This window comes from Alligator sinensis, unplaced genomic scaffold (genome assembly GCF_000455745.1).
Source record: "Alligator sinensis unplaced genomic scaffold, ASM45574v1 scaffold49_1, whole genome shotgun sequence".
NCBI lineage: Eukaryota > Metazoa > Chordata > Crocodylia > Alligatoridae > Alligator > Alligator sinensis.
The window spans coordinates 1,918,024-1,933,080 of record NW_005841970.1 but is presented as its reverse complement, the minus strand read 5'-3'; the positions used below and the strand labels follow the sequence as shown (position 1 = coordinate 1,933,080).

Here is a 15,057-nt window from a genome sequence, read left to right as displayed (position 1 = left end):
GGGATCTGGGACAGAAGTTCCATAACCCAGTTTGACCTAAATCAGTTAAGTCTGATATTCCATCCAACCAGGTTGATCTTAAACTGGTTTGGGTGATTTTGAAAGTGGTTTATGTGTACTGAACTTCTGTTCTGTTATAGGCTTAAACTAGTTTTTGATCACTTAAATCAGTTTGTGTAGGGCTGTGAGAAATGGCTATATTTCAATCCAGTTTTGGATCGGCCATTTCAGAGGGACAGTGATTTGTTTTGGTGTTTTGGATCACTGTTCTGTTTCAATTTGGCCAAATCTGTTTCGGAGTTTCGACGCTGTTTCGGTGATTCAACCAGAGGCTATAATGGGGAATCACTAAAATGCATTTAACTTTGTCATTTCTTGTCTGATTTGAATGAAATTTGCAGGGCTGGTAGCCCCTTCTAAGGGCATAAGGTCTGCCAAGTTTCAAGGAGATAAGTGCAGGGGTTCCTGTGAAAGTGCACCTCAAACTGTTCAAAGCAAAACTCATATCACTTGTCAGCAGCGCCAGCCACCTGTCATCCCAGGGATCCGGGACACAGATCTGGCACTGGACCCAGCTGGCAGTGGCAGCATACTGTCATCCCACACACAGATCCAGGGGCCCATGCCCCGCCGGAGGGCTGCGGGGCTGTATCAGACTCCACCCAAAGGGCACAGGCCCAGATTTGCGCGTGGGATGACAGCAGGCTGCCGTCCCTCCCCCAGGGCACTTGGATTGGAAGGGACCTCAGGGACAGATCGCAGACACTGGCCAGCTACAGCTGTCAATATCAGAGCAGTCCTTCCCCCACTTTTCCCCCCTCCCTCTTCTTAGTTTGTTTCCCTGCAAGCCTGGCTCTGAAACTCCAAAATTTTCTGAAACGTTTCAGATGGTTTCGTTTCATTTCAGAGATGTTTCAGAGCCTTCTGTTTAGTTTCAGATTTGGTGTTTCGGGTGCTGAAATGGGCCAAAATACATCCAAAATGAAACAGCTGCCGACGTTTCACACAGCCCTAGTAACTTCTGTCCCTAGCCTATGTGTGTATACTCGAGATACCTGCCGCAAAGGATCTTTGTGCTAATTAGTTCCCACTCATGACTGGAACACTCCAAAAATTTAGATGCAGATGAGGCACAGAGCAACCTTGTCCGGCTTCACCTCATGGAAGGTGGGAGCCACACTAATCATGTGTGTCAGACTGAGAAAGGAGGTGACAGATGAATTCTGGGTGAGCTGTATGGAATGCTGTGCCTCATGATGAACTGGAAAAGAGTCAGTAGTGAAGGGGACTATGCTTAATGGGCACTCCCATATATCTGTGCTACCAGATGAGCTATGCTAACCTATCCTTCCTTGCTTCCTATCAGTATGTGTGCCCAATGTAGGCCATGTATTTTACAGTCATGCCCAGTGTTGGCTGGTTTTAATCAACTTCATAGTTAGTTTCCATTGCTAAGTGTACAAAAGCAGCAGTTTAATGTCAGACAATGTATTTAGCGAGATTTCTTTATATATGATTATAAGACAAGGGGTTTTCTTCCCCATGCTAATTAGGAGGAAAACCCTTGTCTTGTAGTCAAGTAAATATGGTAGGTTCATCACGAGGCAGATGCTCAGCATGGATAACATGCGTCTGCAGGGTTAAAAGTCAGCAAAGTAAAATCAACTGAAAACAGTTTTTTCCTACTCCTAGTCTCCCTACGTTTCAGGGTCACTCTTCCCCACATTCATTTTCCTCACTTCCTTGTTCCTTAATCAAATCTATAAAATAATACGTTATTAATAAATAGAATTTGAAAGCCCAGGGCCTGTAGATGTGAGCAAAACAATAAAAGGGTAAAAAGGACGAGGCCCTGGGTTCATTACCCTTTCCTCCCTTTCTCAATATGAAATGTTGTTCTAATATTAAAAGTAACAGTTCCAAATCAGTAACTCTGGTTCTGTTGACAGAATTCATATGAGTCCACAAACCAAACTAAAAAGTAAAAGCAGATCAGACTCCTCTTCTATAAACTTAACAGTCCTGGCACCTACTTACTTGGTAAAAGGCAGGTCATTCTATCAGGTCACCCAGCCTCCCCTAACCTCAAATATTTCTCTTGGCATATGTATCCTGGGGTATGACCACTTGTTCTGTCTAGTTAAAAAACTAGTGAGACTCTACTGTTTTCCCACAGTCCAGACAAGCTAGAGAAAGAGGAACGTTCACCCAGCAAGTTTCTCAGGAACCTTCAGTGCACGTCCCCGCTCCTGATCATGATCCAATAAAAATGTACTTCATTCTCCACAGAAGCAGTATCTGACTTCCTGGATAGCCACTGTTTATATGAATTACTGAAGTTTGCCCCATATGGAAATTTCCATATGAAGAGTATTCGGAACTAGAATATTTTTTTATTAATCCCCAAAAGACAAGTGCATCTCACTGAAATAATGAATTATTATTCCTCTGCTCTTAATACCAAAATATACAAACACAAATAGTATTAACAACAAAGAATACTGTTTTTCCATGGGTAGACAATTTGATTAATATCTTCTCCCCAGGATAGGAAATAGAGAACACCTCCAAAAACAACAAAATATCCAGCCTTCACAGAATGACGATCCCAAGCTATTTTTCACGAAATGGGAAGCTAAGTGTCACTCAAGTCTTAATATGCCCTATATGCTGCAGTGAAACACAATTTAATCATCAAGTGCAAGTTTTTGAGAATTATTTTCTTTATAACTGGAAGTCCATTTTTGAAGACTGCTATGCACTTTGGAAATTAAGGACTCTTAGCTAACAAGATTTGCCTAACTGTGGAAATTGAACATTTTAAAATAAATAACAGCACTGTTTTGCAATGTTGGGGCTGACCTGCCATACTTGCTTGAATTATCTCACTCATTTTAATGTTACAAAGTCATATGAGTATAGGCTATAAACCAAGGTGTTTCATCTCAAAATTTGCATCTCTTATTAATTCAAACTATCCCCCCACTTCAATGCATTTATTATTCTATTAGTGCTTCCACAAGAAAAAAACATTATTTCCCAAAGTATGCTATAAGAAGCATTATACGGCATTGTGAAGCCAGGTCCCTGGAAGAATCCTTGTAGAATAAAACATTCACAGAACTTCATAATTGTGAACTATTATGAAGAATGTAAACAGATGATTTTCCCCTGTGCATTTGTTTTCTAATTTGTTCAGGAGCTTGATATCTTTTTCACAAAATGATTGAAAAACCAGATGTACATCTGGCATATCATATGCAAGTACCACCCATTGCCAAAACATGATGAGCTGTTTACTTTATCCAATGTGATTACAAAAATACTGATCAAACACACTAGATTACAGTGTTATCAGTAAGAGTATGCAGTTCTTATAGAAGAATCAGATTTCTGCTCTATACATTTTACTCTTTAAGCAAACTATTGAGCAGTGTATTTATTCAAGGATTATATATAAAATTCTTTTTAAATACTTTAAAAAGGCCATTTGGATTGCTTAAATAATTATATTTGATTATTAGATACCATTCTATTGGTTGACACACTGACATGCTCAGGATACATGGAAGAACTTCTTCCTAATTGATCAGATGTGTATGTAATAGTGTTAGGCATCTTATGACTCTGAAGTATATTTAAATTAAATATTTATGAGGTATATTTATGCCAGTTTTGATGTGCTATGGGGCTGCAAGTGATCCAACTGACACCAGTAACTCTATTGGAGTAACCATAGGTCAGTGGTGCTCAAAATCCAGCCTATGAAACCTTGTCATCCAGCCTGTGATATAATCTACCCTCACAGGTCCAGAAATTTGGCAGCAGGGTAGTAGTGTCAGTGTTAATTGCCATTCAATTGCTGCCAAATTTCCAGCCCCATGGGGAGCCCCACAGGCTGGATAACATGGCTCTGCACACTAGATCACACTGGTGTGTGGTTGGGCCAGCACACTGGATTACACCTCTGGACCAACCCCACATGGCAACCCTGTGCCATTCATTCAATCCATAAGTCTGGAAGTTTGGTGACCACTGCCCTAGGCTTTTCTCTACCTCTTTACCTACTCCCAACGTCCATATTGATTAGATGGGTTAAAGAGTCCACCACATACTTGACTTAAATAGTTATCAAGTCAACTTTGTGTGGAATCACATCCCTTCCAGTCCTTCAGTGGGGGCATGCTGATGGTGGCAGTCCAGACATGCAACACTCTAGCAAGTTATGGCTGATAGAAGGTTAAGGCAGCAATCTGCTGGGTGTCCTACATCACCACTGCCTCCTATCTACATCCATGAAGGGGAAGCCACTCCTTTACTGTGGCTCCTGTGCCTCTGCCCAACACCACAGAAATAAGTAATTACATTCCAAAGTTTCTAGTGAGCTATTTTGGATTTACATCAGCTCAGACCAGCAGTATATCCTTTACTTTAAACCATTTTAAAATGCTGGTGTCGCTAGACTGATGACATCCAAATACTGATTGAAACAGAAATGTATAGTACATGGATAAGTTTATAGCTTATGAATACCCACATATAATACAAATAACTCGGGTTATTTGTAGACCTGAGCTGTCATTTTTCAAATCCTGAAGTCAAAAATTGTCTAAAAGCTTTAACTGTTCACTACACAACAATCTGCTTGTTGACAGATGTAATTTCCTCACTCCATTCAAACTTGTGTGAAACAAAAACTGTTCAGAATGATTTTTTGAACTAGCAGTACCAGTGGTAATGTACATTAAGAATTTTTCATATCTCTAAACAGGGATCTGGTTTTAACTACAATAGGTATATAGGAACTGACATAAAGGACTGTGTTGTTCTTTCTTGTCATTGAACAACAACAACAACAACGCAAGAGTTGAAATGCCGCAGAAGTACAACTTTCTGGCAGCTTATCTGTACTTAGTGCTTTGCATTCCAGAGTCCTCACCTACAACATTTTTTATGATCTGATTCTTGAACTGTTTACGTCACTTGCCAGCATGGAAACAGGCTCATAAGCAGCTGACTCAAAAGATTTATTGTTTTGTTTGCTTAATATAGAAAGCCATGCTTGCTGGGGTGTGCATGTATGTGTGTATTTGTGGTGCAATACCTGGACATCTATACAGCTTTCTTGCCTGTGCAATATCTCCTTTACTTAGACGAGTACGCTGACCAATGGCAGGTCGTATACCATTATCATCACGGGAAGGAAGAATAGTATCCAGAAACATGCCCCTATAACAAAAAAGAAAGACCCCCAAAACTTATAAGTTTTCCATCAATAAATAATCCTAGTATTTGTAATATACAATATTCATTCATTCTGCAATATATAGTAATTACGTTTACTACTATTTTGAAGGCAATATTACAAAAAAAAAAGAATGCAAGAGAAAAATTGCATGTCAGAAAAAAATAGTCATAATGATAAAAACTGAAAATAGTCTTGTTTCAAGATGCTAACACAACTACTTTTGGTTTGCTGACAACAACATTTGCTTATTAAAACGTAAATTTAATAAAAATTAAAAAGTACTATAGTTTAGACAGGCACGTGGCTAGGATGGTTTAATTGGGGATGATCCTGCCTTGTGCAAAAGGCAGCAATATAAATCCACGCTAACTTATCTGCCATCAGAAGAATTATCTCAATTATATTAGTATAACAGAGAACCATTTTTGGTGAGAATATTATATTTAATTTAGAATTTGCCTGGCCTCAGGTGGTTAATATTTAAATAAATAATCTTTTTGAGTTGGGTATGATAATATTACATTAAGATTATAAACTATAGAAAAGTGGGTGTTGGTTCTTTAAGATAAGAAATCTCTGAAACCCTTAAGTCTGAGACCTTTTTAAACCTATTGTCATGTCAGTTAGCTCATTTCTATATGCTCTGCTTTATTTTTGATACTCATTTATAGTTGCAAGACATACATTGAATATTAAAATCCTGAACTGCCATTTATCAGTATGGACTAGCATAATGAGAGTAGAAATCTTAGTAGTCACACTTATGAATAGGGATAATTTTTTAAACCACAGTTTTTCAACCTGTGGTACATGTACCCCTGGGGGTACAGGAGACAGGCAGGGGGTACACGGGTACCCCAACACTCTCTCTCTCTTGCCCTCTTTTCCTCTCTCTCTTGCCCCTTCCTCCTTTCAAAACTATGGCAAAAAAATTGGTACACTGCGTACCGTGTGGCACTTTAAATTCCCCAGTAATAATTTGGCGTTCAGCCCTCCTAGCTTTGGCCAACATCACCTCTAGACCAGGTATATACTCGAGCTGTGCACCCCGGCGTAAAAGGTGGCAACCCTACCCACACCAGATCAGACATCTGTCTGAACTATTTACGGCCTTATATACACAGCCCTTCTTCCAACATACGGCACACATTAGTCTGTAAATATAAAATCCTCTGGAAAATTGAGTGTGGGGGTACTTATTAAAATTTTCAGAAGTTAGGGGGTACCTGCTACTTAAAAGGTTGAGAAACACTGTTTTAAACTATAAGGCTAGAGACAGACATTCAAAAATCCAGAATCTGAATTGATTTGAAATTTGCAGGTTAGTCTAACCTGCCCAAATTGAACCAATTTGTGAGTGAACAGGCATTCCCTTTTGTCTCAGGAAATACAGGCACATGCCTGCAGTGGCTCAGGCCAGAAGCTGGGGGGGAAAGGAGGGGCTAGAGCATGCCCTTGGTTGCTGGGAAGCTGTGCTGGAGGAGGGGTGAGGGGGAGCATGGCTAGGCCCCAGCAGTAGCCTAAACTGAGCTGGCCAGGGAGGGGATTTAAATGTCCCCTCCCTGTACCTCCCTGGGCTGGAGTCTGCCTGGTGCTCCCCCCTCACTGCTACAGTGGCAGGGGCAGGGGCATGCCTGGCCCCGCAAGGCAAAGGGGGCAGGGAGGGGGTTTATTCTATCCTCTGCCCCGTCAGGAGTGCAGCTAGGGTCTGCCAGCTCCAGCTGCTACATCCACTGATCGCTCCCTGCATGGGGCAAGCAACAGTATAAGCCCCCTCCCTGCCCTCTTCACCAGATGCCAGAGGGAGGGGGGAAATAAACCTCCTCCCTGCCCCCTTCCCCTAAGGGGCCCATGCCCCAGCCACTGGAGTAGTGAGGGGGAGTGACCCTCATGGGGCAGCAGCCCCTGTCATGGTATCCTGGGAGAACAAGCCTCTTCCTGGTGGGGGGGTGGGAGCTGTGCTGCATGCAGGACTGGGGCGGGCAGGGCTGCCACAGACTACACGGGGAATGGGGTTTATTTCCCTCCTCCCTCTGGCATCTGGAAAAGGGGGCAGGGAGGGGACTTGTTCCCTCATACCACACAAAGAGAGATCAGCAGAGGTGGCAGATGGGGCTGGCAGACTCCAGCTGTGATCCCCAGGGGGACAGGGGACAGAGGGAGGAATTAACCCACTCCCTGCCTGGCTACGGGCAGAGGCAGTGGCTGGGGCTATAAAACCCAGACTGCGGTCCCTGGGGAGAGAGGGGACAGAGGGAAGAATTAACCCCCTCCCTGCCTCCTTTGCCTTAACAGGGCCATGCCAGCCAGTATCTGACAATGCCCCTATCCCTGGCACTGAAGTAGCAAGGGGAGGGGGGAGGAGAGAAAAGAAAGTAGGATTTTTTTTTGAACAACACAGGTGTGGCCTGAAGACCAAATTAATGTAATTAAGCTTGAAAAATAAGAAATTGTTCTTCTTCCAATACCCCTTAGATGTGGCTTCTTCCTTCTCATCCTCTTTCAGGGGATACTGTTTTTGCAGATTTTTAACACAGATGCTGTCCTGTGTTTATATTACAGCAGAGGTATAACCAGCAAGTTTTGCACTGGGCTAAGCCCTGCTGGAGAATGAGGTTTGAGGGGAAAGGGGCTGGGTTCAAACCACCTCTGGACGAGGGACTAGGAACCTGGGTCTCCTACTCCCTAGGCCAGTGGTTCCCAACCTTGGGTCATGACCCAAATGAGGGTCATGGGGGCAATGCCGGCAGCACTGCACACAAAGGATAAGTCGTGCCACATGTCGGGAGCTCCCCCGCCCCCGGGCTGCCACGGCTGCCCTCCATTCCCAGGATTGGGTCGCAGCAAAACAAGGTTGGGAACCACGGCCCTAGGCAATCCTCCTTCAGGCCATTGGGCTAAAACACAGCAAGGCCTCTTCTTCCGGGGCCAAAAACTCAATAATTGTAACTTTTCTGTGACTAAAGCCTTGGGTCTTACCTGGCACTACATACATGCCAAGTGATTCTATTCCCCTTAGGTGCCTGCAGCCTACTAAGCATACTATGTGGAGTCTAAACACGGCAATAATGCCAAAAAGTATAGTCACATGGCTATGTAAAAAAGAAAGTATTTAGCCCTAAGAAGGTAGAATGATTTACCCACAGGTCACATAGAAACTGGGCCTTGAACATAACTCTTTATGCACAGATAAGCTTAATTGCCTTGTTAATATTTTTATGGGGTAGTTAGCATCTGATCTACAAAGTAATGCCATATGAAATATAATAAGCATTTTATCTCCCCCTCACTTATGCCCTGTAGTAGGACTGTATAAAGGAAACAACCAGTTTAGCAGTAGTGTAGCAGCACTCTGAATTTTCTGAAAGTTTCAGAAGGAATCTTTGTACCATCCATATGTTCACAGTCAGGAAAACTGGCAACAGGGCAACCAGTACTAACCAGCACAGGCCAGAGGAGGAACAACAGGAATCATGACTATGTTTCTAAGGACAGTAACAACATGTACAAACAGCAAAGAATGGACTTCAAACTCCATTCAGGTCAACTGGCTGCAGCCTTCTGCAATGTCCTAATTAAAAGGTTATATTTACCTGACAAGCACTTTTAATACTTTACATTGACATAAAGCACAGACTTTATGGGCATGTTCAGCTGAGTGCTCACGTGCGTTTCCTACATAGTTGTGCCGCTGCTACTTGTCCCTGGGGAACGCCTGTGCATGTGCACTCTGGAGCACAGCAAGTTGCCCTAGGTGGCGTAGGGGAGGCTGGGGCAAGCACCTAGGCCTGCCACAACAGCCTTAGGCTCCTGGGGCTTCAGTGGTGGTGATCCAAGTGTGTGCAGCCTCGCCAGCAGCCAGTGTGGCTGCAGCCGGCCAGGCTCCAGGTTTGGATAGTATATGTTGCTACCACATGTGCTGCCCCACTTCTTTGGTGCTGGTTTTTTTTACACTGAAATCTCCCCGTGTCAAAAAAACCTGTGCTGCTAATTAGCAATGCAGCAAGCACCTGCATGTGCAGTGAGTGCACTTTGCAGTGCCACAGACAAGTCTGCAGTGCCGCAAACTGCACATGTGCGTTTGTCTGGATGCATCCTATATGTTGAAGCAGACTGCACCCTGATAGAAAAGTTCAAAGTGCAAATAAAATGCCTAGTCATTTAGCTTATTTGATGCTTCTGGATTTATATTTTTTAATAGAAAAATAATTACAGAAAATAAATGACTGCTATCTTGAACTTAACATTAAATCTAAGTAACTGAAACAACAGAAAAAGAAGGCTTTGAGACTGAGTAGGATGAAGAGGAAATTAAGCAATGTCTTTTAAAATAGAATCAACTTACTCTACTTGGTCCAATTGAAAAAAAAAAGGTGTGTTTTGACTCCTCTTAGGAACATGAACTAGTGAGGGACTGTAATGTTTTAAAGCCATTCTGGAAATGTTATTAGTAAAACTAGTATTCATGGGGAAGAATGGAATTAAAAGTCAAAAGGTATAACCTGAGACTCCAACCTTGAGAAAGTGTTCCTGGCATAGTGCATAATGCTGTCAAAATCATAGGGTTCCCCAAGGGAGTTAACCTCTCCTGGCTCCATCTTCAGGAAGTTGTATTCCTGACCTACAAGCAATTCATAAACAATATCTCAGATGAACCATTTGATAAAAAGGAAAAGAAAGAAAAATACCACCAACAGATACAATAATCATTCACAGACATTTTTAGTTTAGTGAATTCTAACCACCAGAGTAGTTAACTGCTTTTACTAATTACAGTGGACGAGAATGCATGAACTCCATAAACCCATGACTAGATTATTTACATGTAAATTAGCTGTTTCATTTACATTGACACTATAAGCGATTAAGACATCATACACCAAAAATTAAGGTAAATGTGGAGTCCACTACATTTACCAATTTAGCTATCAACTGCAGGAGTAATCTGATTGTACAAGGCGATTACCAGAATTATTTTATTTAAATAGAAACTACCTTTTACAAAACTTATTTACTCACAACAGTAATTTGGTCCAGGTTCTAGTGGCCTGCACTACTAACTTCATAAAAATGCTTTAGCTTCAGAAGAGAATTGCAGCAATCTGTTTAAGAAAAAAGAAGCTGCCTTCCAGGCCTGAAACCCACCAGAGATCTGGTCCTCATTGGTATATAAACCAGCCCTTACTAAAGCTCCAAATCATACTGAAATCCAGCCAAAGTTTTTACTTTATTATTAAACATCAGACCAACAACTCTAACCAAACCTCCAGCAGCTAAGAGAATGCTCTCAGAACACGTACCAATTTCACCCTGACAGAAATGCCTTCCTGACTCCAATAAGTGATGGGCAAGGCCAAACGACACCACAAGAAATGGTATTAACAAGCAAGTTCAAGCAAAAAACCATGGAGGTAGGATAGAAGCATGCAGGGTGGTTCACATTTACCTGGGATGAAACTAAATAGTTATTTACACTAAGGGCAAGAAATTAGCAGACCACCGTGTGGCTTGTGAATCCAGAGGCAAACAGTAGTTGCTGAATCCAACAATGTTTAGCACACAGAAGAGTTCAAGGAAGTGTGTATGTGGTAGCCTTGGATACAGAAGATAGAGCCTAAACCACCCCTTATACCTCTAGACTGGGATCCAAGCTAATGCCTAATACATCTTGATGCCTGTACATCTTGTCCAAAGTCCCATCTGAGGTGACATAGCTTAATTGTATCCCAAATGAATTTCTTTAAACATGAGTTTCATATTAAGAGACTATAAAATGTCTTAGGTGTACAGACTTGAACTCTTTTCAAATTAAATCAAGGTTATACAGTCTAATACTGAAAATATAATTAGACCAATGTAGTCTAATGATATTTTATATTATGTTTTGCAGTTTTAGGAATTATGATACTTAGTTTTTTGCTGCATCTAGACCATCTGGTAATATAAAGCTCCAAAAGGAAAATAAAACCCTGCTGTGCAAACATTGAGTAACTGGCTAAAAGAAAGTATTTCTAAAAATAAATAAAACTAGAAAAACCCATATTCTTAAATAAAAGTGTTATAGATTTTGTCCTGAGAAGTTATTCATTTCGTGGAATTCTAACATATTGGTTAAACAAATTGGTTTAAACTATTCTAACAGAATGGTTTAAATTTTACCTTCATAGTTATTTTCATAAAGAAGGGCTTAAAAGGGATTTAGGTTGCTTAAGTGCTACAATTTTCCACATAATGTACACTCTAAAAAGCAAGAAAATGCCAAGTAATGGAACCTGTATTAGGGCACAAAGGATGTTTCTAACAACAGCAATGGACACTTTGTACCCTCACAAGGTACTTAGCATTTGTTGAGAGGAAAAGGTAATTCATCAAAATCAAAAGAATTCAAAGATGTAGTTTAATTACGAAGTTGAAAGCCAATCCATGCCTGCTTTCCTGCCAACTTCTGCAGCTGGCTCCATTGCGGCCTAGGCTTCAAGGTTCCCAGCTCATAGGCAGCCCATCCAGTGGGCTGACTGGGAGACTGGCATGTTGAAATTTTGGTATTCCTAGTTCCTGAACTCTTAAGACAATTCCATAGCTCCCTTGGCAGCTTACCACAGGCAAAAACCATCTACGTTCCTGGTGTCTGAAGGAGCTGGTAGCTTAGAAACCTTGGGGGTTCTGGCTTCTCAGCCATGAAACTACCACCTGAATCAAAGCTTCAAGGTGCCCAACCCCCCTCAGCCAACCAGATGAGATTAAATAAAACTGGGACCCAAACTGCCAGTCTTGTAGCTTCTCCACAGCTAGCTTGATCAGGGTCTGCTACTCCCGGGCAATTAACCAAATAAAATATTAGTACCAGCATCATTTTCCAAGCTTCAATATAATTTTATTCATGTTTCATATAAGGTCAGGAATACAGCATTCTGACTCTAAAGTATGACAATGAAAAAGGCTGATGGCTCTTTTCCATAGCAACAGTTTTTCCTTGAGTCTCTAAAGGCCATAAATAAAGATGTGCTTCCTCCTCTATGTTTATTTGATATTTAGACATTAGCTCTTGTCAACAAAGATAACTGCACTTTATCATGCATGCTAACTGCGCTTTATCATGCATCAGCAGATGCATGACAAACAGAACCAAGGAGGTGATACTTCCCCAGTCTAAACAGTCTAAATCTGCTCTCTGCTAGCTTATGGCCATTATTTCTTGAGACCCCCAGGGGCGACTTGGTGAGTAAAGCCTCACCAATTCCCTTCTGCGCCCCCATGATGAATTTACAGGCAACCACAAGGTCGCCTCTCAACCTTCCCTGGCGGAGGCTGAAGAGGTCCAGGTGCTCTAGTCTCTCCTCATAAGGCTTGGCCTGCAAGCCCTTAACCATACGAGTGGCCCTTCTCTGGACCCTCTCCAGGTTATCCACATCCCTCTTGAAGTGTGGCACCCAAAACTGCACACAGTATTCCAACTGCGGCCTGACCAGTGCCCAATAGAGACATTAGGAAAAACTTCACAGTTAGAGTGGCCAAAATCTGGAATGGGCTCCCAAGGGAGGTGGTGCTCTCCCCTACCCTGGGGGTCTTCAAGAGGAGGTTAGATAGGCATCTGGCTGGGGTCATCTGAACCCAGCACCCTTTCCTGCCTATGCAGGGGGTCAGACTCAATGATCTATTGAGGTCCCTTCCAGCTCTAACATCTATGAAACACCAGATGAAACTGCAACTTAGAAGTGCTATATATTTATATAGTTTTCAGTCACTCTGGAATCCATCCAGATAAGAGAAATGGTATAAATATGAGTTAATTTCTGTTGTAATATTACAAGTTGAATTTAAGAAATAATAAAATTCTGAATGATAATCATTTTAGTTATGAATTATAAATTAACTAATGACAAGAATCACCAAAAAGTGTAAAAATGCAATCTTCAAGCCAGATTGAAAAAAGCCATAGTCATCCAACCATTGCTCTGGCATGGTTAAGACACATCGGTTTCAGTAGACAATGGCACATGAGGGATTGATGTACCTAGCATCACATTCAGTCACCTGTTTTGATTGGTTAGTTTGAATGACCAGTTACCCATTTACAGATGGTTTGCTGGGAGTACTCTTTGGTACAAGTCCAAAGTTAAGCTCAACAATCATTCATCAGGAACTTTAGCAAAGAAAACCTTAACTTCACTACATTGTTTTACAATCATAAACAGACGCATCAAAATGAACCTAATACCAGCAGAGAATTTTTTTTAAATCTAAGAGTGCTTATCAAATTATCTCACCTGGCTGAATGTTTTCTCTAATGATGGTTACATGGTCATCTCGGTCAGGTCGTGTATGTTCGTGCCAGAAGCCTATCACATGCCCCAGTTCATGAACAACTATTCCAAATTTATCACAGTTCTTGCCAATTGATATAGCCTGGGGGCCATTACCCCTTCGACCCACATAAGAACAGCACCTGCAATTAGAATACAAACCAAGAGGAAAGGTTTTATGATGTACGCACAGATCCGTAAATTTACAGGAAAGCAACTTCCAGCCTGCTAGTGAATAAAATTTAAACATTAGATTATCAATATAATACAATACAGGACCAAGGCAGTTTTGCAAGCTTTACAATGTGTCATTAAAAAAAGATGAACTTAGTATTTAGTAGTGCTTAATACTGCATGTAAATTCCTGAAAAAAATGTATTTATCCAAGGTCTTAATTGGTATCATTTGTGGCCCATCAAACTGTTCCTTATTCCCCTGTGCCTGTCTGAAACAAAATAAATTTCCAAATACATAGTAAATTTCCAAAATAAATCATAAAACTGTGATCTCTTGCATAGTTGTCTTGAACATGAGACATGTCACCACCAGCTGAGCAGGTTAAGTGACTGGTACTTTGTTACTGTCTTTGAACACCATTTTCAGTAACATTTTAATCACAAGGGAGTGCTAACATCAAATTTTGAAAACTCCTCTCCCTTGTTATCTGAGTAGGGATCTACTGAAAACATATCTGCCCAACTCTCACTCCACCCGTTCATAAAGAAGACGACAGTGTACAATAAAAATCCCCCACATCTTCATGACTTCAGGAAGACAGGTAGCCAACATTTCTACTAGTTCTTCATAAGGCTACAGAGTGAAATACCACAGGGGCTCTGTAAGAAATAATCCCTTCCAGTGAGCAAATAGTCAAATGTGTCTTTTTCGCATCTAAAACAAAATTTAGATGAGAAGCAAACAAACAAGCAAGCAGGCAAAAGCCCCAAACTACAGAAAATTCTGCTTGATTGAACTTATTTTAGACCTAATAAGACCTGATTTTAGATATATTAGACTGGATTTTTCCCTCATAACTAAAAATATACTTTTATACTATTGTAATGCTATTGATTTCACTGGGACTATTCCTATACTGAAAGCTAAACCACTAATTAAGAGCTTTGCTAAACCAGTGCCTAAAATCAGGCCCTCTCAGAGGTCGAGAGAGGTCCGGACCACTTCCATTTTTTGAGGCTCAAAATACAATGCAATAATTTGTAATAAATGTTCCTTTTTTATTTAACAAATGCTTTTCTAGCTTTTTTCTTCTTCTTTCAATCCTGTCAGTGTATCTGTGTGTCTGTATGTATAACCTCATTTGGAGATGACGTCAAAAGTCTAAATTTGAGGCCCTCCGTGAATGAGAGGCCCAGGCCAAATGGCCCTCCTGGTCCCCCCGTGACAGACCCTGCCTAAAATATATCTGAAATGGAATTACAAAACTATTGCATATATATTTATGTCCTCAGACCATTAAAGCCAGACTTTACAATCTCTGTAAAACAC

General features: G+C 41.2%; 1 protein-coding gene across 1 annotated transcript in view; it reads right to left on the bottom strand.

Moving 5' to 3' along the window:
* The window catches only part of TLL1 (tolloid like 1), a 233,936-nt gene that overhangs the window by 88,017 nt on the left and 130,862 nt on the right, over window positions 1–15,057 (bottom strand). The window contains exons 6-8 of the mRNA XM_006020836.3: window positions 13,516–13,694; window positions 9,764–9,869; window positions 5,105–5,229 (exon numbers count right to left, since the gene is read on the bottom strand). Of these exons, the coding sequence (XP_006020898.1) occupies window positions 5,105–5,229; window positions 9,764–9,869; window positions 13,516–13,694 (410 nt within the window). The remainder of the gene's footprint in view (window positions 1–5,104; window positions 5,230–9,763; window positions 9,870–13,515; window positions 13,695–15,057) is intronic.